The 21478-nt window shown below is 51.6% G+C and overlaps 2 protein-coding genes across 10 annotated transcripts in view; one reads left to right on the top strand and one right to left on the bottom strand.

Annotated features, from left to right (window-relative positions):
* Window positions 1-17912, top strand: part of DRC1 (dynein regulatory complex subunit 1) — a 47110-nt gene extending 29198 nt beyond the window's left edge. For all 3 annotated transcript variants that reach the window (XM_058682784.1, XM_058682782.1, XM_058682783.1), the window contains 10 exons: window positions 4039-4178; window positions 7342-7476; window positions 7760-7992; window positions 10306-10418; window positions 11657-11746; window positions 12291-12377; window positions 14664-14848; window positions 15904-16047; window positions 16382-16484; window positions 17670-17912. In XM_058682784.1, coding sequence (XP_058538767.1) covers window positions 4039-4178; window positions 7342-7476; window positions 7760-7992; window positions 10306-10418; window positions 11657-11746; window positions 12291-12377; window positions 14664-14848; window positions 15904-16047; window positions 16382-16484; window positions 17670-17726 — 1287 coding nt within the window. In that variant the 3' untranslated portion in view covers window positions 17727-17912. The remainder of the gene's footprint in view (window positions 1-4038; window positions 4179-7341; window positions 7477-7759; window positions 7993-10305; window positions 10419-11656; window positions 11747-12290; window positions 12378-14663; window positions 14849-15903; window positions 16048-16381; window positions 16485-17669) is intronic.
* A 508-nt stretch (window positions 17913-18420) lies between these two features.
* Window positions 18421-21478, bottom strand: part of OTOF (otoferlin) — a 93705-nt gene continuing 90647 nt past the window's right edge. For 5 of the 7 annotated variants that reach the window (XM_058682779.1, XM_058682778.1, XM_058682775.1 and 2 more), the window contains one exon: window positions 18421-19475. In XM_058682779.1, coding sequence (XP_058538762.1) covers window positions 19295-19475 — 181 coding nt within the window. In that variant the 3' untranslated portion in view covers window positions 18421-19294. Of the gene's footprint in view, window positions 19476-21029; window positions 21124-21478 lie in introns of all 7 variants that reach the window. The other 2 variants (XM_058682781.1, XM_058682780.1) reach the window with 1 other exon arrangement.

Consider the following 21478-nt stretch of genomic DNA (forward strand, 5'->3'; position numbering starts at 1 on the left):
GAGGGGCTGATCTGTGATCCGGTCGAGATCTCATAGTGCATGTTGCATTGCTAGTCCTTTTAGGCACCGGTCTCCTGGGGACATAGTCTAGCGAAGAGCAGGAGTTGATGTGTTCCACAAGGGAAAGCTAATAAATATTTAACCACAGGCTCAGGCAGAGACATGCAAATTAACACAGTCAGGTGACAGGGCTTCTTTGTGTGTTGTTTTGCCTATAAGATCGGATCAGAAGTGAGTTCTTTCAGGCCACGACAGAAAAGACGTGGCCTGATTACTTCAGTTCAGGGTTTTGAACTCTGAACTGCGTTCGGCTACGTGAGGTACTGGTGGTAGTTCCATAAAACGAACAAAGAAAGTGAGCTGGTGCTTTTCTTTTTTGTCCTTTCAAGATGTATCATGTAGGAAAACTACAGAGCCCATTTTCATGGTGTTATCTAACAATCTGCCTGCAAGTGTGGAATTTACACGAATGTTCACGTGATAGAGCTTGTATTTGTAACTCGCGTGCTCTCACTTTGCTATAAACACAAAAACTGTTCCATGGCCAGATCCCTTTGGGAAATGTGTGATAGTGACAGGGGCTTATTGCAAAGCTGCAAGAAAAAAAGAGGTCCCTGGACATCACCAGAGGAAACACCAGGGTCTTTCTCACCCTGGGTCTCGGGGTCCCTGACGCGTCAGTCAAGACCGAACAGCCACTCATTGTCACTCCAAGTCAGAGCAGCTCTGGAGACCTTCCTTCTCTGTGGGTGTTCGTACCTTCCCAGATTGTCTCCACCCAACAAGAAGCTTTTCTTTTTTTATTTTATTTTATTTTATTTTTTTATTTTTTTTCAATATATGAAATTTATCGTCAAATTGGTTTCCATACAACACCCAGTGCTCATCCCAAAAGGTGCCCTCCCCAATACCCGTCACCCACCCTCCCCTCCCTCCCACCCCCCATCAGCCCTCAGTTTGTTCTCAGTTTTTAAGGGTCTCTTATGCTTTGGCTCTCTCCCACTCTAACCTCTCTTTTTTTTTCCCTTCCCCTCCCCATGGGTTCCTGTTAAGTTTCTCAGCATCCACTTAAGAGTGAAAACATATGGTATCTGTCTTTCTCTGTATGGCTTATTTCACTTAGCATCACACTCTCCAGTTCCATCCATGTTGCTACAAAGGGCCATATTTCATTCTTTCTCATTGCCACGTAGTACTCCGTTGTGTATATAAACCACAATTTCTTTATCCATTCATCAGTTGATGGACATTTAGGCTCTTTCCATAATTTGGCTATTGTTGAGAGTGCTGCTAGAAACATTGGGGTACAAGTGCCCCTATGCACCAACAAGAAGCTTTTCTATTGGACTTTGTCCTGAGCCAACTCACAGGTCAGTGGCCTTCCCGGTGTTCAGGGCTGACCACATTTAAAGCAGTGGCACTGTTTTCATTTGGAGCACGGGGGCATAAATCATTGCGAGTTTGCAGGAAGAGGTGCTGAGATTGCCTTTCCCTTGAACACACGTAGGCCCATCCCTAGAAGGGGACAAGGCCGAGGGTGATTCAGCCTGGGACCACCCAGGACAATCACACTTGAAATGAGGCAGTTTCTGTACTGTCGGCATATTCGCCACTTTGGGAAATTGTTCAAGTCCACGCCCTACCTGAGGGCTGAGGGCCTGTGCTTGGAGCTTCACGGCCGGCCCCTCACCGTGCTCCGTGCCCACGGGGTGTGCGAAAGCGGGCACTTGCACGCACGGCCAGTGGGAGTGGAAACTGTAGACTGCTTTTTGGAAAGCAATTTGTTGACAGCCTTTGACCTAGTAACTACCTCTGAGAATCTACCTTAAGAAAATAAACAAAATACCCCAAAAGTTTTAAATAGAATTGGTCCCAGCATTATTTTTATAATATCAAGAATTATCAAAACAATGTAAATGTACAACAATAGGGAAATGGTAAAATAGTATGGCATATGATAAACATTGCAAGTATTTTATATATGGTAAATTGTTATAGTCTATAAAAATATTAGGCACCATTAAAATAACATCGCCAAAACTAACATGGAAAATTCTTGTTATAATATTAAGGGAGAAAAATAGCATATAAAATTGTAGCTATGGTTTCATCTCAGCTATGTAAAGAACACTGGAAAGAAACATGCCAATATGTTAACAGAAGATGCCTCTTTGAGATGGAATTTGGGTAATTTTTCTTCCCCTTCTGTGTCTTCTCCTTCTTTCTCCTTTACTGTACTTTCCACATTTTCTACAACGAGCAAATATTACTTTCACAAGCAGGAAAACTTTTTATACAGAAAAGCGTATAATTAGAAGAAAGTAACTAAAAAGTTGACTAAGCCAATATAGAAATTGAGAGGTACAGTTAGTTATAATCCCGGCGACCTGTATGTTCATTGGCCACCTGTGATAGGTATCGCAGGCTTCTGTTCTGAAAAGACATCCAAATGCCTGCCCCATAATGGAGATTCAGAACTCCCTGGGATAGGTAGATATTTGGATACTCTGGACTCATTCTCTCGTTTACAACAGGGGATCAATATCAGTGCTTTTGTTCTCTGCATCACCTCCTAGCCAGTTACTTTCCTTGAGGATGACCCTAGGGGGAGCTGCCTGGAACCACTCCTATGTGTTTTTTAAAACGTTATTTATTCAGAGAGGCAGAGAAGGCAAGCAGGGAAGGAGCAAAGACAGAGGGAGAGAGAGAATCCCAAGCAGGCTCTGCGCTCAGTGCAAAGCCCGACATGGGGGTCCGTCTCACAACCGTGAGATCATGACCTGAGCTGAAATCACGAGTCAGATGCTTAACTGACTGAGCCACTCAGGCGCTCCAATCACTTCCTATGTTGATTCCTTGGCAAGGCTCTGTAGCCCTGTGGAGGCAGATGAGGGAGAAGGAGGCTTGAAAGAGCGCCACATGTCACATGTCCCTGCTTTGCCAAGATCTGATTACGCTTAATTGCACCCTCTGTTCCTGCATTTCCACTCGGAGAGGCAGGAGCAAGCTTGCCTGGTTTTGCCCTGCCTCTAGCCTTGCCCTGCTCTCAGCAGTTTTTGTTTGTTTGGTTTTGTTTTTTTTTTTTAACCGTCAAAGTGATCTTTCTATACTGCCCGGACTGGTCACTGCCCTTTCCTGCTTGAGATCTTTCGTGGCCCTCCATTGGTTCTCAGGATAAAGCTTTAAGTCCTCACTTGATAGGGCCCTGCTGCTCTGTCAGCCTCTTTTCTGACCGTTCCCAGCCTCGTACCTCACACCTAACCTTGCTCATGATTTCCCCAAAGCACCTCACTCCCCTTGCCTCTCTGGAGTAAGTGTCCCTTCGAGTAGCCACCTGAGTCACTCCTGCTCGTTTTCTGGGTCTCGGTTAGACACGCTTATGCCAACTGTTCAGGGATGCCTGCCTGGCCTTCGAGGCCACAGAGAGTCGCATGCCGCCCTGCGCCTACCCCACCTCTTACTTCTTGTCCCCACCGCTTGTTAATATCCCCTAGCGAGGGCAAAACTGTGCCTTTTCCACCAGCGTTTCCTCAGCAGCACCTGGAGAAGTGTCGACATTTATCAGGCACTGAAATATTTGCTGAATGAATGAACATAGCTAACAGAAATCCAGAAAGAAGGAATGGTTGTGTCTGTCCTCCTTTAAAATGAACACCATTTGCTAAACACTAACACTGCCAATGGAAGGTCAGAGTGGGATGTTGCAAGAGTCTGTGGCAATATTGTATGGTGTTTTCAGTGGGGCGCCGTGTATCTCCAGAGGGTCTGGTGCAGAGCAGCGGAGGGGGCCACACTTGAAGGGTCTGTCCCCTCTCTTAGGCTTTAGGGACATAGGCTTGAGCTCGCAGCCGAATGATGTATTTTTTTTTCTGTCTGGCCTTTCATTTGCCTCTACTGACAGATTTTCTAAGAATTCAGGTGGAGACACCTGTGCCTCTGTGTCGTCTGACGTGACTCCAGAATCAAGTATCAGGGACCCCCGGGCACGGCAAATGATACCAGGGCCAGTCCGAATTATTATTGTTTTTTAACCTTTAGATTCTTGAGCAACAGCTTCAGCAGATGAAAGCAACCTACCAGCTAAACCAAGAGAAGTTGGAGTACAACTTCCAAGTGCTGAAGAAGAGAGACGAAGAGAGTGTGGTGATCAAATCCCAGCAGAAGAGAAGGATCAGTCGGTGAGCTAGCCCGCAGACCATCGACCCTTCCATGCTGAAAACGGGGTTGGGGATGAAGCCTTCCCTTCCGGAGGAGCGGAAGCTGTTAAAAACTTAGCTAATTCTTCATTAAAAGAGTTCTTTTTGCAAAAGGTAATACTTTCAGCGGCCCCCCCACCCTGACCCTCCAGAAAGAATGTGCAGCAAAAATTCTGTCTCTGATCCCCCATTTTGTGTGGTCCCTCTTTCCCACCTCTGTAATCATTTTCATTTCTTTTATTTCATCCAGAATTTCTTGAACCACATACCAGCACAAATCCTCTCACAACCCCCCCCCTCTGTTTTTAAGCCAAATGATAGCCTTCTGTACACGCCGTTTTATATCCCGACAGTGTTTCCATACCGATTCGTAAAGAGTTTTCACGTTATTTCTTAGCCTAACCTCCACTTGCATATACTGTGACTTAACGTTCCCGTGGATGGACGTTTAGATTGCTTCTAATCCTTTGCTATCACAAATAATACCGACGTAGGTACTCGTGTCGCTGTCTCACATTGCATACGCACAGAGCTGTCTGTAGAATACATTCTCAACTTGTTATTACAGAAGCGGTACATGTGCATTTTAGAGAGTTAGGAAGTACCCCAAGTGAAAGGAAGATAAAACGTAAAAAAACACCATATTCCTACCACCAGGGATTAAGTGTGTAGTGTGTATCTTTCCGTATCTCTCCTCTCCCTCGCCCTCTCTCTCCCTCTCTCCATCCATCTGTGATGGCCACACATCTGTACAGTCAGTGAGAAGGAGTTCCCTGGGAAGGATTCCAGAAGAAGTGAAACAGGGAAAGGGGGAGGGATGCGAATTGGGAAAAAGGAGTTAAGCCTCTGGGGTTGGCGGTGCGAGAGCCAGGAATGAAGGTCTGAAGGCAAGGAAGCAGGAGGCAGGAAGAGCCTGCATCCTGGGAGAGGGGAGGTTGGTAGGACGGGAGGTGGGCCGAGGTACATGAGGCAAACCTTGGTTTTGATCCGAAGGGCAGAAGGACGAGTGGCATCATCCCCACCCTCCCTTCCCTGGTTCTGTCCTCTGACTTTGAGCTGGAGTCTCCCATATCAGCAGACCCTGCTGCCGCCCGGTCAGGCCTCATCCGATTGTTGTTGGTACCGAATCTCCGAATTTTTCTGCTTTGGCTTTTATGACTCTAAAATACCTACTCTTCTTTCTCAGCGGATTCCTAATTGGCTTCCTTTGGTGGTTCTGCGTTTTCTTGCCTGATAGGATATTCCAGAAAGCATCTCCCCGCTTTTGCTTTCTGGTTGTATCCCATCCACCCTCTACACTAGTCTCATGGCTTTGAGTAGGACTTCTTTCTCGATGACTCCAGCTCATCTCCCCAGTCCCGACCCCACCTCCTCGCTTTGTCTGGGACTTCCAGGAGACATCGCAGCTTGGACAGTTGCTGTCAAGGCCAGTGGACAAGTTTTGAAACCAAGTTTGCCTACCTTCCCGGCTTCCCCCTCCTCCACCCCTGCCCCCTCCATCTCTAGCTGCCAGCCAGTCACTAAGGACCGTGTGTGATGTTTTCTTGAGCTCCTTCCCCCTTGCGGCCACCTGTTCCTGTCTGTCCCCTGTCCTGCCCAGACCTGCAGCATGCACCTGGAGTTATGTTTTGGTTTTATTAGCTTCTGTGGTTAGATGACACATAGGCGCTCCTTTACCGGGTGACATTGGGAAAAAGACTTTGGGGTGGCTACCTAAAAACATTTTTTTTTACACCTATATGTGGATCGTCTCCTAGAATGCCGTAGTTAAGAAAATGAACTAGATATTGCTTTTTAAAAAAAAATTTTTTTTAATGTTTATTTATTTTTGAGAGACAGAGCCCGAGCAGGGGAGGGGCAGGGAGAGAGGGAGACACAGAATTTGAAGAAGGCTCCAGGCTCTGAGCTGTCAGCACGGAGCCCGACATGGGGCTCGAACCCACAAACCTCGAGACCATGATGAGCCGAGGTCGGAGGCTCAACCAACTGAGCCACCCAGGCGCCCCTACATACTGCTTTTTATCAGAGTCCAAGTTAAGTTGTTTTTGCATTTTATTAAGGATAAAAACACGAAGGATGGGTGTTTGTGTGTTTAGGGAGCTTATGATTCTTTCAGAATGGTGCTTAAGAGAGAAAACCTTATTTTTAGAATTTTTAAACTGAAAACATGTAGGCCTTCAGACTCTCTAATGCCCGTGTAAATGGGACGCTGACATAAGACACCTGTGCACTGGTCTAAAGTCTGAAGTATGGTCCTGGGTCTAAAAGCCATGCCTGCCACGCGTATTTCATGAGGCGAGTCTCCACGCACAGAGCTCCCAGAGCAGTGAGATGTGGACCCGTGGCATGCCCGGACTCCCAGTGCCCTTGACCAGGCTATCACTGTCTCTCTCCGTGCTGGAACCTTCAACCACTCCCCTTGCCTCCAGGCCGGGGTAAGTTCCCTGCCTCACCTCTGGGCTCCCCTGGCATCCTGTGTAAACCACCCCCACAGTGCTTTCACTCCACCGTGACGAGTGTTTGTTTTTCTTTGTTTCTGGCTGAACCGATAGTGCCTTTTGTCCAAACATATGCCTTGTATTCATCTTTTGGATTCAAACATATCCTTGGCATGCGAGAGACCTTCCAAGTGAATGAATGAATGAATGAATGAGTTATTGGGCTTGTGACCTGTGTCAGCTTTTTGAGGATGGAGAACTCATATATCATAGACTTGTGCCGTGAGGTTTTAATTTTTTCCCTTTCTAGTTTTCTTGTTTTAGAAGTGAAATGAACATCCAAATCATGGCAGTGAAATAGTTGAGATACGCTTCTTAAATACTGTGAGGTTGAGGATGTGGACACACTCCCAGATGGCGTGTTGTGAAGGATTCAGTCACACTCCTGAGCAGGAGACTGCCCCTCAGTGGGTCTGGGCTTCTGGACTGTTCTAAATGAGTTTAGTTCTGGACAATCCCCTCACCTCCTGCTGCCTTCCTTTCTTTGATCGCAATCAGGGCAGCTGGGTTTTGGAACAAATGGGAGGATCTTCGGCGCTTGCGCTAACCTGACCCTGGGTTCTGTAGACCCGTGTGAAGCAGCTGAGGGGAACGTATGTCACGGCTTCTGTTCAGCTACAGATGAACTTCTCTCCCCTTCCTCCCAGCCTGCATGATATACTTAACAACCTGAGATCAAAATACACCAAGCAGATCAGACAGTTTCAGGAGGAGAACCAGTCACTAACCTCCGACTACATACGCCTTGTGACGCAGTTCAAGGAGCTACAGAAAGCCATGAGGTATCTTGGGGACCTGGCTCCCACGGCACGTGCCCTAGAACAGAGGTGGGCCCAGGCACTAAGAGTCTTAGCGGGCTGTCTTCTCCGCCCCCTGTACTGGCTTGTCATCCGCCTTCTCTCGAGACTTGTGGGGATGGCCTCCAGGCTATCATGGGTGAGGCCCGGCGGCCCGGGGCCTGGGTTGCACCCCAGCGCTGCCCCAGCTCTCGCCCCACTGCTAACGGAGGGCACCCTGGCCAGGCCCCGGGGCCTGCTGGCCATGCTGAGCAACTCTCCTTCACAGGCATTTTGCTCTTCTTGATGACAAGCGGTTTCGAGAGATTTGGCTGATGAATGAAGAAGAGGCAAAGGATCTGATAAGCAAAGCCTTTGATGTGGACAGGATCATCCACACCCAGCATCTGGGGCTCCCCTGGACCGCACCTGATTTCTGGTTCCTGAGGAATGTGGGACCTATATCTCAGCAGCAGCAGAGGTCTGCTACACAGATATTAGAAGAAGTGCTGATTCAAACAGGTATCTGGAATGGAGTCCTGGAGCTGGGGGGCCCGTAAAACTGTAGGGTCAACACATTCATCTCACAGACAAGCCAACTGAAGGCCAGAGAAGGGGGAGAAGAGGTCTTGTAGCTGGGAGGTTCAGAGTCTCTAATTTAACCTATAGCTTTACCCTCTTCCCTCCATTATAGTCTGGTAGTTCTATCTAGAAGCTTGATCAGATTCAGGGTCAGTGTAGTTTTGCTAAGTACACTGTGTCATGCTTCCATTGGGATAAACTAACATCAGGGTGTCTCTTTGCGAGGCTAGCAACCATTGGGACTCCTTGTCTAAGATCCATTAATGGCCTTAGGGGTTGCAAAACGGTGACACTCTATTCTATCAGATGTCTTCATTTATTAGCTGGAATACTTCTGAAAAGAGACTCTTGTCCTCATCAGCTATTTGCTACCCCGAGGTACAGTTCATACAGGAAAAGCAGAATAGATGCTTGTCCTTTCTCTATTTAGTAGCTTTCAGAATAAATGGGTTGGGTCTCTAGCATCTTCCAAGAGTGACCAATGGCATTTTCTAAAGCGAGTATCATTACGAACAGATTGGATTTAAACACATCTGATGTGTTTTGGTTTATTGCACTTAGTTTCCCTTACTGGTGCCCAAATTGTCCCATTTTCGGCCCGTGGGAGTCTCCTTCTGTTAGCTTATGGGTCCCTCTGGCACACCCAGGTGCCCCACAGATGGCTGTCTCTTGAAGTCACTTCGAATAGTTTCTATTTGGTTAGGTCACCATCTGAATACATATTTAGGTCCTTTTGTTTTGTTTTACTTTTGATAATTAGGGATTGCTTTTTACAACTTAATTTTGTTTTTTTTTTTTTTTAATTTTTTTTTTTTTCAACATTTTTTTATTTATTTTTGGGACAGAGAGAGACAGAGCATGAACGGGGGAGGGGCAGAGAGAGAGGGAGACACAGAATCAGAAACAGGCTCCAGGCTCCGAGCCATCAGCCCAGAGCCTGACGCGGGGCTCGAACTCACGGACCGCGAGATCGTGACCTGGCTGAAGTCGGACGCCTAACCGACTGCGCCACCCAGGCGCCCCTTAATTTTGTTTTATAGTTATGTAGAATGCTGACATGTTTCCAAAGTCAAATGTACAGAACAAGGTATACTCAAAGAAGTTTTATCCTCTCTCTTCTATTTTATCCCTCTCCTATAGGTAGTTATCTAAAAATGTATGGTTTCTCTTTCCATTGCTTTTTTAAAACAAATATGTATATGTATACGTATATGTATGTATGTATGTATGTATGTATGTATATTTGTTTATATTTATGTAGACCCACTTAAAAAAATTCTTTTTAACGTTTATTTATTTTTGAGAGACAGAGTGTGAGTGGGGGAGGGGCAGGAGAGAGGGAGACAGAATCCGAAGTAGGCTCCAGTCTCCGAGCTGTCAGCACAGAGCCCAACGCGGGACTTGAACCCACGAACCATGAGATTCATGGCCTGAGCCGAAGTCGGATGCTCCACCGACTGAGCCACCCAGGCGCCCCATGTAGACCCACTTTTTAAATGACGCTTTTCTCCGTCTTGCTTTTTTCACTTACAAAATATCTTGGAGAAGATCAGTTTATGGTAGTGAGAAGAAACATGCTTTCCTCCGTTTTTATTTGGTATGGTGTCGTGTGGCCGTGCTATGACTTATTCCAATAGTGTTCTGTTGGTGGCCACTTGGGATATTGGCAGGTTTTTGTCTGCTTGTTTGTGCTATTGCGAACAATGCAGCGATAAGTAGCTGCGTGCGTTTGTGTTCGCATGTGTTTCCTGGTGAATTGTTGGGCTAGCCCCTTACAAGCAGGACTGCTGGATCAAAGGGCAAATGCCTCTGTGACGTTACTGGGTGTTGTTCCATACGGATGGTGCCATTTTGTAGTTCCACCAGCAAGTTGGCATCTTGTACTTTTCAAAATATTTTCATTTATCTTATCTCACTTTATCTTTTGAGCAAACTAGTAAAACACTACTAAAACCTATAAATGGGTTCATCCTCTCCCTTCCACTCCCTGGTCACGGCCAGGTTTTGAGTATGATGTTTCCAGGTCGATGAAACTTAGGAAAGTGAAGGGTTATAGAATGGCAGAATTCTCCGGCTAGTCTCTTATTCCAATCCCCAGCCTTCCTGTTTTCCCCCACACACCAGGCTTTCTTCGGCTTTTTAAGAGGTAAATTTTCTCAAGGAAGGACGTTCGGCTGTTTCTCAAAGTCAACAAGGCCAAGCAGTTATCTTCTTTTTCTCTCCCACCCTCTCTTCTCTCTGCCCCGCCTGCAGAAGAGGAGGGGACGGAGGAGGCCACCTCAGAAGCAGAGTCTTACCTCGACCTGCCAAAGCAAGTTTCCATGAAAACGACCAGAAAGATCCTGATGCTCCTGTGTGACGAGTCGGTGAGGCCGGGTGCACGGGGCTGCGCCACAGGGACTCCCGGCCGGTGGCTTTGCTGACCTTCTGCCCTTGCTTCTCGTGTGCTGCTTCTGACGACCCTGGCCCGGCCGGACGTGGCCCGGAGGCAGGGGTGCACGGGCATTGGGGAACAGAGCTGGGGTCATTTACCCCGAGAGGCCATGCTTCAGAGCTGCCCCAGCTGCCAACTGGGTCCTCCCTTAGTGGGTCGGTCAGGTGTGGGCCAGGTCGGTCCACAGACACCTTGCTGATAAAAAAAAAAAAAAAAGCTCATTCTGCAAGAGAAGGGGCGCCAGCCTCCCATCTGTGAACCCACCTGCCAAGCAGTGTGGCCACCTGATGTGGCCTTTGTCTGGGAGCTCAGTCTGTGATGACTCTGGGTGTGTCAGGCTTTGGCCACCCACTCTGTGTGTTAGCAAACCCACCAGATTTAGTGTGAAGGGTGTGCCGGGCTGGCTCAGCTTGGGGGGGGGGGCGGGGGGCGGCATCACGGGACGTGACCGGTGTGCGTTTAGGTCCTGCAGTTCTGAGCGGAGATTAAAGGAGATGCAAGGCCTGCCGGCCTCCCGTCCCCTTGGGACAGTTGTCTTTGGCCAAGAGCCGACTCTTGCCGCTGAGGGGGCTCCCGCTGAACGGGACGGCAGGCAGGTACTCCTCTCTCTATTTGTGGGCTTGTGCCGGTGGCCCCCTCGGCCAGGGGCCCTCCCCCAGGCATTCCCAGCTCAGAGTGGGTGCCGGGCCCCCAGTCTTCCCACTCACTGCCAACTTCGTGCGCACCGTGTTGTGACACAGCGTGTTCATCTGCCTCCGTGCCTTCCCCTCCTCTGGCTCTGTGCCTACTGCCCCGTCCTGTAGATATCTGAGGGCTAGCACAGGAGTGCAGTGACACTGGACGGGTGAGAATCTGTGACTCGATGAGGTCTGGGCGGCTGTGCCGAACTCAGGTGTTTGCCCAGTGGCTTGTGGGTGAGATGAGGCAGCACGCTTTCTTAGGTGAGGGGAGGGGGGACTAAATCCATGGTGAGCGTTGGGTTTGCCCCTGGGAAGGGCCCCTTAGGCATCCTAGGAAGGCCTTCCTCTGGGGCCCCTGCTGCCCCAGTCTCATCCCTGAGGTCCTGCTCTGTGGAGTCACCGCTGGCTCGTCACACAGAGGTAGGCTGCACACCCGAGCACTGGTTTCTGAAACCTGTGTCTGACTGGAGACAACCCTCTTCCCTCTCAGGGTTTCCTCATAGAGAGCAAGCTGCTGAGCCTTCTCCGTCCCCTGGAGAAGAGCGAGTGCTATCTGCTCAAGTTGGACGCCATCTTCTCAGTGAGTCCCACTGGGCTGAGTTGACCGGGGGTGGCGGGGGCCTCATTCCAAGACAGCCCCCTATGTTTTTTGCAACATTTCCTCAGTCCTGGGAGTAGATATGGGTCTTCCGGGGCTTCCCTGGGCTGGCACATCTTTCCCTTTCCTTATTCTCCATGCGACAAATTGGCCATGGAGTTTAGATGTCTCCCACCCCGGACGCTTCCTCTATCAGCTTCTCTCCCTCACGACCCAGCTCTCAGACTGTGGGTTCTCCCCTACACCCTTAAAGTCGGATGTGTGTTCAGCCTCCTTCAGCATTCTTACACCCACCAGGCCTGTATCGGGCTGTTCCTGACTCTGAGCAACGTTGTTCTGTTCTGCCGTGGTCTCGCTGTGCTTCCCCCAGTGTTGAATGGCCTCACTCTGGGCCACGGCGGGTGCTGGGGATGTTCAGAAAACAAGACAAGCCTCCCGCTCTTAGGAGCGGAGGGTCTCTGAACTCCCGCAGCAGCCGGGGGCCTTCTTGCTCTGGTGTTTGAGCCATCTTCCTGTTTTCCCCCAGGCCCTTGGGATTGAAAGTGAGGACGACTTGTACAAACTGGTGAACTTCTTCCTCAAATACCGAGTTCATCATTCACCCTCCAGTCAGGTAATGTGAAGTTCAATCAAAACGAGAGCATTTGAAATTCTGGAAGCCCCCAGAGGGCACTGTTGTCTTTGAGTCATACTCCTGGAAAAATAGTGAGGGCTTTATGTCAGAGAGAGCTGACTTAGTATTTTCCTTAATATTGTCACTTTTTCTATTTGCGGTGGGAAGGATGGCTGGGGATGAGAGGCTGTTCTCCTTCACAGCCAGGCCTCAGCCACTATGAGCCCTGGGCCCACCAAGTTCTGAATATTTTGATCCCTAACACTTGACTAAAAATTATTTTTAGTATTGCTGGCCCCTGGGGGGAGTATCCTGACATGCTTTCAAAAAGGGTTGGCTGGGTCTCCTGGGTGACTCAGTCAGCGAAGCATCAGATTTCTGCTCAGGTCACGAGCTCGTGGTTTGTGGGATCGAGCCCCACGTCAGGCTCCATACTGACAGCCTGCTTGAGATTCTCTCTCTCCCTCTCTCTGTCCTCCCATGTGCACATGCTCTCTCTCTCAAAATAAACTTAATTTACACTTAATTTAAACTTAATTTAAAAAAAAAATGAAAAAGTGTTGCCTGAGTGAACAAAACCTAGAAGCCGTAAAGAGGGAAAACTAAGATCTATTTGATGACATTAACAAAAAAATCCTGTAAGACAAAAATCACTATAAGCAAAGTGAAGATACAGATGACAGTTGGAGGAATTAAAAAAAAATTTTTTTTAACGTTTATTTATTTTTGAGAGAGAGCAAGGGAGGAGCAGAGAGAGGGAGACACAGAATCCGAAGCAGGCTCCAGGCTGCGAGCTGTCAGCACAGCACCCGACATGGGGCTCGAACCCTTGAGCCGTGAGATCATGACCTGAGCCGAAGTCGGACGCTTAACTGACAGAGCCACCCGGGCGTGGGGGGAGATCTTTTTTAACTTACATTGCAGTTAAGGGCCAGTTTCCTTAACATACAAAGAACTCATGTAAACCAATCAGGAAAAAACAGCCACAACTTCATGGAACAGATAAGGGATATGAACAAATATCTCCTGTAAGAGGCAATACAAATAACTTTTAAACATATGAAAAGGTAAGCAGGCCTGTCGTAATAAAAGAAGTGCAAATTAAAACTGCCCCAATTCCATTTTCACCTGTCGGGTTGGCAAGACTCTGCCAGTTTGACCGTACAGAGTGATGGCCGAGGTGTGGGAAACAGGCACTGCTGGGAGAGTAGATTGTTGCAGCCTCCGTGGAGGGCCGTTTGGTGGCACCAATTACAAAACTGTATTTACCCTGCAATTCTTCCAGGATTTCATTCTGCAGATATGTCTCAATACATTTGAAAGAATGTGTTTATTTGTAGCTTATACACTGCAGCACTGCTCGAAATGGGAGAATAGTGAGAACAACCTACAATTCCATCTTGAAGGACTCGATTACCTACTAAGTAGTGCATCTACAAAACAGAATATTAACGCAATTAAAAAAAAAGAACAAGGGCGCCTGGGTGGCTCAGTCGGTTAAGCGTCCGACTTCGGCTCAGGTCCTGATCTCATGGTTTGTGAGTCTGAGCCCCGCATCGGGCTCTGTGCTGATGGCTCAGAGCCTGGAGCCTGCTTCGGATTCTGTGTCTCCTTCTCTCTCTGCCCCTCCCCAACTTGTGCTCTGTCTCTCTCTGTCTCTCAAAAATAAATAAATGTAAAAAAAAAAAAAAAAGAAGAAGAACAAAGAAGTTCTTTACGTATTTATGCGAAAAGATCTCTAAGGTTTATTGGTATGTGAAAAATGCAACGTGCAGACCTGTGCATGTAGTAGAGTATCGTTTTGTCAAAACAGGAGGGAAAGCATGTGCCCGAGTGGACCGTAGTATTTCTTTGGAAGGATACATAAGAAACCGATGATGTAGGTTTGCCTGTGGGGTGTGAACTGAATGAACTACAAGACAGGAGGACTTCTTTTGAATTTAAAAATTCAAGTGTAACATGTGTTACGATTCAAAAATATACATACATCCAGCATAAGCCTTATGGATTTCAATAGAATGGACACCTATGAATCCCGATCTAGAAATAGAAGATTATCACTGTTTGGAAGATCCCATGCCCCCTCTTTTCCACTCTTTCCCCTCACCATTTCTTCCTTCCTGAAAACATCTACCTTTGCATCTGTTCCGTAACTTTCTGTAAACTTTTCTCTGTTTTTTTTTTTTTTTCTCTGTCTTCATACACTTAGGCTTGTTGTGTGCCCCAATCCATAGTCACCCTGGCGCCTTTCTCCAGATCAGCCCCTGGAATCTTTCACTCCCACAGGAGCAAACAAGCCTGGTGTCGGCCCTGGACCCAGGAGAGCAGACAGACCTCGAGAGACAGAAGGAGGAAAGCCTTGTGGGAGGGGAGCCAGAAGAGAAGGAGGTCCCCCCTTCTCCCACGCTCATCCACCCCAACGACGTTCTCAAGATCCTGGAGGCCTTTGTCATGGGTCTGAGGAAGCCCAGGTGTGGTGCTGGAGGGCTTGCCCGAGGCCTGGGGAAACCAGGCTGAGCCAGGGCCGAGCAGATCCCAGTGCCGGGCAAGCACCTGGGCAGGAGGAAAGGGATGGGGAGGGCTGGAGGTGTCAGTGGACACGGATGAAAGGAAGGGGCGTAGAAGCGATTTGCATTTTCTCATTCGTCGTTCATTCCACAGCCATTCACTGGGGTCTGCACAGTGCAGACCCCGACACAGTGTCGGCCCGCAGAGATCACACCTTGTGATCGGGACCATGGTCAGAGCCTATACCAGGTGTTACCAACAGCAGTCAGGGCTTTAGGAAGAGACGCACCAGAACCGGCTTTTCCTACATGGATACAGTGGGGGAAAGAGCATTTCAAGGTGTCACAGTGTGGGGAAAGGCCTGGTGTGTTCGAGAATCGTGGCAGAGGTGTGGCTGGTGTCAGGGTCTTCCCTGGGAAGTGGGACCGGTGGGTAGGGGAGCCGGGCCAAATCTTGGAGAGCTGCGCCTGCCATGGCTGGGACCTTTGCCTTTACTCTTGGGTGGACCGGAGCCACAACATGGTCTTAAGCGGTGGGGGAGCCATGATTAGGCTTGCATGTTAGAAAGATCCATTTGGTGGCAGGGATGGGGGTGATGCTGGATACAAGGAGAGCAGCCGGAAGGTTCGTCTAGGTGGAGGCGTTGATATCCTGGGTCAAGGCTATCCTCGAGGGGATGCCGGAATTTGAGAGCCGTTTGGATGCACTAGTGAAGGAAACGGGCATCGTAGTGGGATGTAAAGCCAATGAGGTAAACTGGCTGAGAGAAAGGGGGGTGGATAGAACCCCACTGATGCTTTCACAAAGGTGACAATGGCACCAGAATCAGGGACACTGATGATAGGCATGTGCACTTTCTGAGAATCAGCCGTAAACCGCGACACTCGCACAGCTGAGTGGGAAGGGGACAGGTCTGCAGGCAGCAAGTCCGGGAGGGACAGGCACCGTGGCTGACGCTGCCTGGGAGCCTGGGGGCGTGCCAGGTGGGGGTGACGGTACTGCTGCTCTTAACCCCCAGGGACCCCCCGGCCCCAGTGAAGGTGGTGAAGTATGTGCGAGACACCTCGAAGGACTCTGCGTATTGGGAGGCCATGGCCACAGTTATCCCTTACGCCACGCAGAACCTCTGGGACGCTCTGTACACGGCCTTGGAGAAATACCAGTAAGTGTGTAGGTCACAGCCCAGGAGAAGGAGGGAGCCAGGCAGTGGGTGGAGAAGGATCCTCTCTTGCGGTGGCCACCCCCCTGGCTTGGAGACAAAAGCTGTCTTTGGAGGGAAAGCTCCTGTTGGGGGGTCATGTGGCATTGGGTGGCTGGCCTCTCGCTCCTTATTCGGTTCCTAACCCGGTGTGTTCGGGGCAGGAAGGTTGCTCGGGCGGGTGAAGCTTCAGGGCTCCTCTCCCAGCTCCAACCGGCACAGAGACATAGAGATCCTGGCCCCTGCCTGGTAGATTTGGAGCGTTCGATGAGCCTCTAATGGATTTTTCCGCCCAAAGCTTCGTCCTGACGCAGAGGGCCAAGCTGCTGATAGAAAACAACTCCCTGGAGAAGCAGAACACAGAGCTCCAGATGCTGCTTCAGCAGTATCTAGATTCCAAGGTGGGCGATGGGGACGAGGAGGGTGGGCAGGAGGCCGTGGCAGGAAGCGGGACTGGAGCCGATGTTAGGAAGTAGAGTCCCACCCCTCACTGGAAGCAAGGGACGCTTGGGATGTGCCATGACACAGCAACCGTCACACCTCAAGTTGGGCCCGAATTATCGGACAAGGGAGTCCTTTGGACTTTGGACGCTGCCCCAAGTCTCCTCCAGGACGTGTGGGTTGTAATAGTGCCCTTTTGATGCCCATGGTCCTTGGTGCCAGATGCTTGTTGGACGTCCCTCGGAAGCGGGACCCGACCCCGCCGAGAGCGTCACAGCCCAGAGAGCCCTTCCTTATGCAGTTTCTTCTTTGGTCTTAACATCCCCTCTGTGAGGTCGATAGGGCACAAGTCATTCTCCCAGAGAGGAGAATCAAAACTGGGAGACTCTCGCCCACTCTGCTGGGCCAGATTGTCTGGCCCGGAATGTGACACGGCGAGAGGAGGCTCCAGCTGGGGCAGGTATTCCCCGGTCCTCACTCCTGCCCACTCTGGTGATATTTGGGGCAACTTCCCCATGGCCTGCAAGGGAAGAATCTCACCGTCTCTGCTTCAAAGGTTAGAATCCCTTCGTAACGTAGTTGCTGGCTCCGCTCTGCTAGTGTGGGGTGCTTCACGCGGCGCTGAGACCGTGGGCCGGGAGGGTCATGACACCCTGGGCTGGGGGTACGCCCTCCATCATCAGCTGTGTGTGTGAGAGGTGACCGAGGCCAGCCACAAGCCCGGGAACTGGGGATGTGTGGCCCCGTAACAGTCATTAGAGGACTGTCCATGCTGTCGTCGATGCCGCTGCGTGCAGAAGATGGGGAAGGAGGAAGGAAGGGCAGGGCTAGACTGGGGACGGGATGCGCAGGTGGTGGGAGGGGGTAGAGGGAAGATGCAAGAGAGTGGCTCAGGGCAGAAGGTTCAGAACGTTACCAGAGGTCAGCTAGCTGGAGCAGAAGCCAAACAAGAAACCTTAGGACTTCTCTTCCAAAGGAAGGCAGACCATGGGCTTTCCCAGGCATCCGGAAGCGCTTGGCAGGGGGGAAACGCTTGCCGAGGTTTGGAGCCCTTAGGAGAGCCGACATATGCACCTGACCCGCAGAGGTCATAAAGCAGGAGGGCCCTGGGGAAACTGTAATGACCTTTACTCTCTCTTTTCCAGATAAACTCTGAATTGCATGTTCCACCAACTCAGGTGTTACGGGCGCCCACCAAATAGAGCCGGACCTCCAAAGGCTGCTGTTACGGTGTATGTGGGTGCCAGGGCTGGCACGTTTCACCTGGGGAGCTGCCTGGGACTACTCTGGATTTTCCAGAGCTACTGGGATAGGGCCTGTCAAAATAAGGCCACGGGAGGGGTTACCTGTATCCTGTAGTCGTGATTGATTAAAGTCTTTAAAAGGTTGTGGCTGAATCTTTTCAGAGAGGTCAGGTCCAGTGAGACCCTGGCCGGTGACCCCACCTCTGTGTCACGAGGGGACTTTGTCCCCACCTCAGATTGTGGTATGAGTCCCTGTGAGACTGGACCCAGGCCGGTGGCATGGGACTTCCTTCTTGCATTTGGAGCAGCTCTGTGAGTGGAGGCTGGAGCTTTGGGGCTCTTGCAAGGTCTTAAGTGTTCTGACTGTCCTTGGGCCTGCAGGACCCTTTTTGTGAGTTTTTGGGGTCCCTGGTTCCACCTGGTATAGTGTTAGGCTCCTCCTGTGGGCAGCCTGCAGGTGCCCTGGGCAGGTGTCCTGGGCAGGTGGCCCAGCGCCTTAGGCCCTCCTTCAACCCTGGGCCTTGAGGCCACTTACCCAAAGGGGAAAAGCCAGAGGGGCCCAGCTGGTCCTCAGTTTGCCATCCTCAGAGTGCTCACAGACCTCGCGCCCCTATCCTGGTCCCCCAGCTTGGCCAACTGGAGACTTGTCAGCTCAGTGTTTCATTCTTTTATTATTAAGAGAAAAATCACCACGCAAGAAAGGAACAACAGCCAAGAGAAACCCAGCTCTCACTGCAAGTACCATCCCCCTGCCTGGCCGAAATGAGGTCCTGGCAGGGTGGGTGGGTCAGCACTGGGGTGGGGGTGGGGCGCAGGGGTTCACTCTCACTGCTCCTCATCTAGGCTTCTGAGCACTGGTCCGGGTGGAGGAAGCTCTGGGAAGCGATGAAAACCCACAGGCAGGGCCGGGACTGGGCTTGTGCTCCCACCGGGGTGCCTCCCGGGCGGGAAGAAGATCCACTCTCGGAGGGCGGCAGGGAGGAAGCAGCCACCTCCCCACCATTGGTAGGAAGGGCCTGGCCCACGTTTGCAGAACAGACTGGTGGTGTGGCTGTCCTCACAGGATTCTGTTGGGGAGGGAAGGTGATGCTTTCTGCTTACTCATTCTTTTTTATAGCTCTGGGCACTGGCCCGCGATGGGATTCTCAGTCAATTCCATTAAAGTTTTACTCTTCCACTGGAGGGCCTTGGGGGCATCTGGGGTGGCCTCCCTGGAGCCAGGGCCTGAAGAAAGTGGTGCCTCAGCAAGGAGGGGCAGACCCCCACCCCTGCCCACACTTCCCACCCCTCGGGCAGGGGTCAGAGGGGTGGGGTGAGGCCCGTAGCCGGCTCAGGTGGGGCAGGGGCAGGGGTGTCACCACCCCAGCAAGCAGGAGGCTGCAAGGGGGGGGGGGGACACTGGGCTTCTCGAGCTCCCCAGGGAGAGTGCAAGGTCCATGCCAGAGGAGGGGCAAAGGCACAGGTCCAGGCGGGAGGGGGGGGCGGGGAGCAGCAGCTAGGCCTGGGGGGGCGGTGGGGGGGGTGCTTCACGCCCCCAGGAGCTTCTTGACCATGTAGCCGGGGAGGCTGTAGAGGAAGAGGGCCAGCATGAGCAGCCCCAGCAGCGCCAGCACGATCTTGATGATGAGCCACTTGTACCGAGTGCAGATGAGGTACTTGATGGACTTGAGGGGGTTGAGGAACCAGACGAAGGCGGTGTCAGGCCGGCTGGGGGAGGGGAGGCCGCGGTCAGGCAGCGGGCCTCTCCAGGGCACCCCAGGCCCTCAGCCTTCTTAGATTCCCAGGGGCCCTGACGCAGCCCCGGTCCCCAAAGTAGTGAGTGCCGGAGCCAGGTTCTAGCCCTTTCTAAGCACTAGGTTTGCTGCTTGCGTTCCTGTGCGCTTGGTGGGACTCTTTGGCCCCCAGCCTCCTCCCCAGGCCCGGACGGCTTTCTGGCAGTCGGGCAGCCGTCCAGCCAACACCTGGATGATGGCGGCCTTGGCCTTGGCCTTGGCCTTGGCCGTTCACCATGTGAAGACGCAGCCGCAGGGCTGCAGGCTCTTCTGATTCCCGGGAACCTCGTCTACTTAGTGGCTCGTTGTACGTGCTCCAGGCTCGGCCCCCGTTGTCTTTCTGTGAATCCGTGTTCCTCAACCTCTCCCCCTTTTCTGAGGAACAGGGGCTTCTGGCCCCACCAGGCCCTGCCCAGGGTCTGAGGAGCCCCGGTTGGGGCGCCAGCCACACTCAACCACCTGCCCGCTGTCGGGGTGGGGTTACGGCTCTGCCTTCTGCACAGACTCCCGGCCAAAAGGGGCTTGCTAAGCTTTACCTTCTGTGGTTTACGTTACAGGAACGGTAGGTTTTATAAGATGTCAAGATATAAAATTCCAGTACCGGGTATGCTTTTTCAACCTCCTGGGCCAGCGGCCACCGGAGGACACAGACCGTGCCCTCCCAGAGCCAGGCGCAGGGCACCTGGTTTCCAGCCTTAGTGGTGACGGGCAAGTCGGACGCCTGTCTGAGCCTCAGTTTCCTCCCTTACGCAGTGGGGTGCCTAGTGGACCCTGCCTCCGGGGTCAGTGAAAGGGTAAGGAGAGAAAGTGCATGTGAAACGCTAGGCGTGGTGCCCGGCCCTGAATAGCCGCTCAGCTGGCTGCAAAAATGTGGGAACTGGATGGGGTTCCTTACCACCTTGCCTGGCAGAAAATGGCTCTGGGCCCGGAGGGGAATGCTGGTAGGAACTAGTCAGGCCTCGCTGGCTAATCCTAGCCAAACCCTCTCCCCGTTCCCTGTCCTCATGTCAACTCTTTCTGCCAATGGCCCTGGGTTAGTATCTGTTGGTCTGTCACGAGGACAGGAGGTGGGGTGGTGCTCAGAAGACTGGGTGGCAATTTGAAAGCCAAGGCTGGGTCTTAGCCCTAATCTGCTGGGCGACCTTAGGCGAGTTGCTTCGCCTCTCTGGCCTGACACGCGCTCATGTAAAACAGTGATTTTAGTTCTGAGAGCCCGTGGTACCGTTTGACAGCCTGCAAGTTGCTGTGTGTGTGTGCGTGCCCTGTGTGTGTGTGCATGTGTGTGTGCGTGCGTGTGTGTGTGTGTGCGTGCGTGTGTGTGTGTGTGTGCGTGCGTGCGTGTGTGTTCCGCATGCTGCCAAGCTCATCGGTCCTGGGTCCGGAGGAAGAAGTAAGGAGGACCAGAGCCAGCAGGATGCCAGGCTCAGGCCCCCAGGGTCTTCCTGACCAGGTAGCCAGGCACAGAGCAGAGGAAGAGGGCGAGGATGACCAGTTTGAGGAACCGCCAGCGGCTTGTGTGCCATAGGAAGTAGCGGGCAGACTTGAGAGGGTTCAAGAACCAGATGAAGCTCGTGTCTGGCCGCCTGGAGCAGCGAGAGGGCGGAGGGAGCACGGAGAGAGGACACAGAGGATGAAGGCTCAGGGTGTGGTCAGGGGTCTTGCCACAGGCGGGCGACCCTGGGCTGAGCACCCTGGGCTGAGCACCCTGGGCTGAGCGTGCGCACTTCCTGGCACCTCCCCAGCCATCTGGGCCCCCCTGGGGCCCCAGCCCGCTTGCTTCTGGCAAAAACGAGGAAGAGCGTTTCAGTCTGTGAAATGGGGCCTTCTCTGGGACAGGGGCTGATCCCCTGCACGGAAGCCCGGTCGCCCGTGCCCCGGTTCAGAGCGAGGGGTGCATTCCAGGCGGAAGCGGAGAAGGGAGGAGGCTCCCTCGCAATG

This window comes from Neofelis nebulosa, chromosome 9 (assembly GCF_028018385.1).
Source record: "Neofelis nebulosa isolate mNeoNeb1 chromosome 9, mNeoNeb1.pri, whole genome shotgun sequence".
In the NCBI taxonomy this organism is placed as follows: domain Eukaryota; kingdom Metazoa; phylum Chordata; class Mammalia; order Carnivora; family Felidae; genus Neofelis; species Neofelis nebulosa.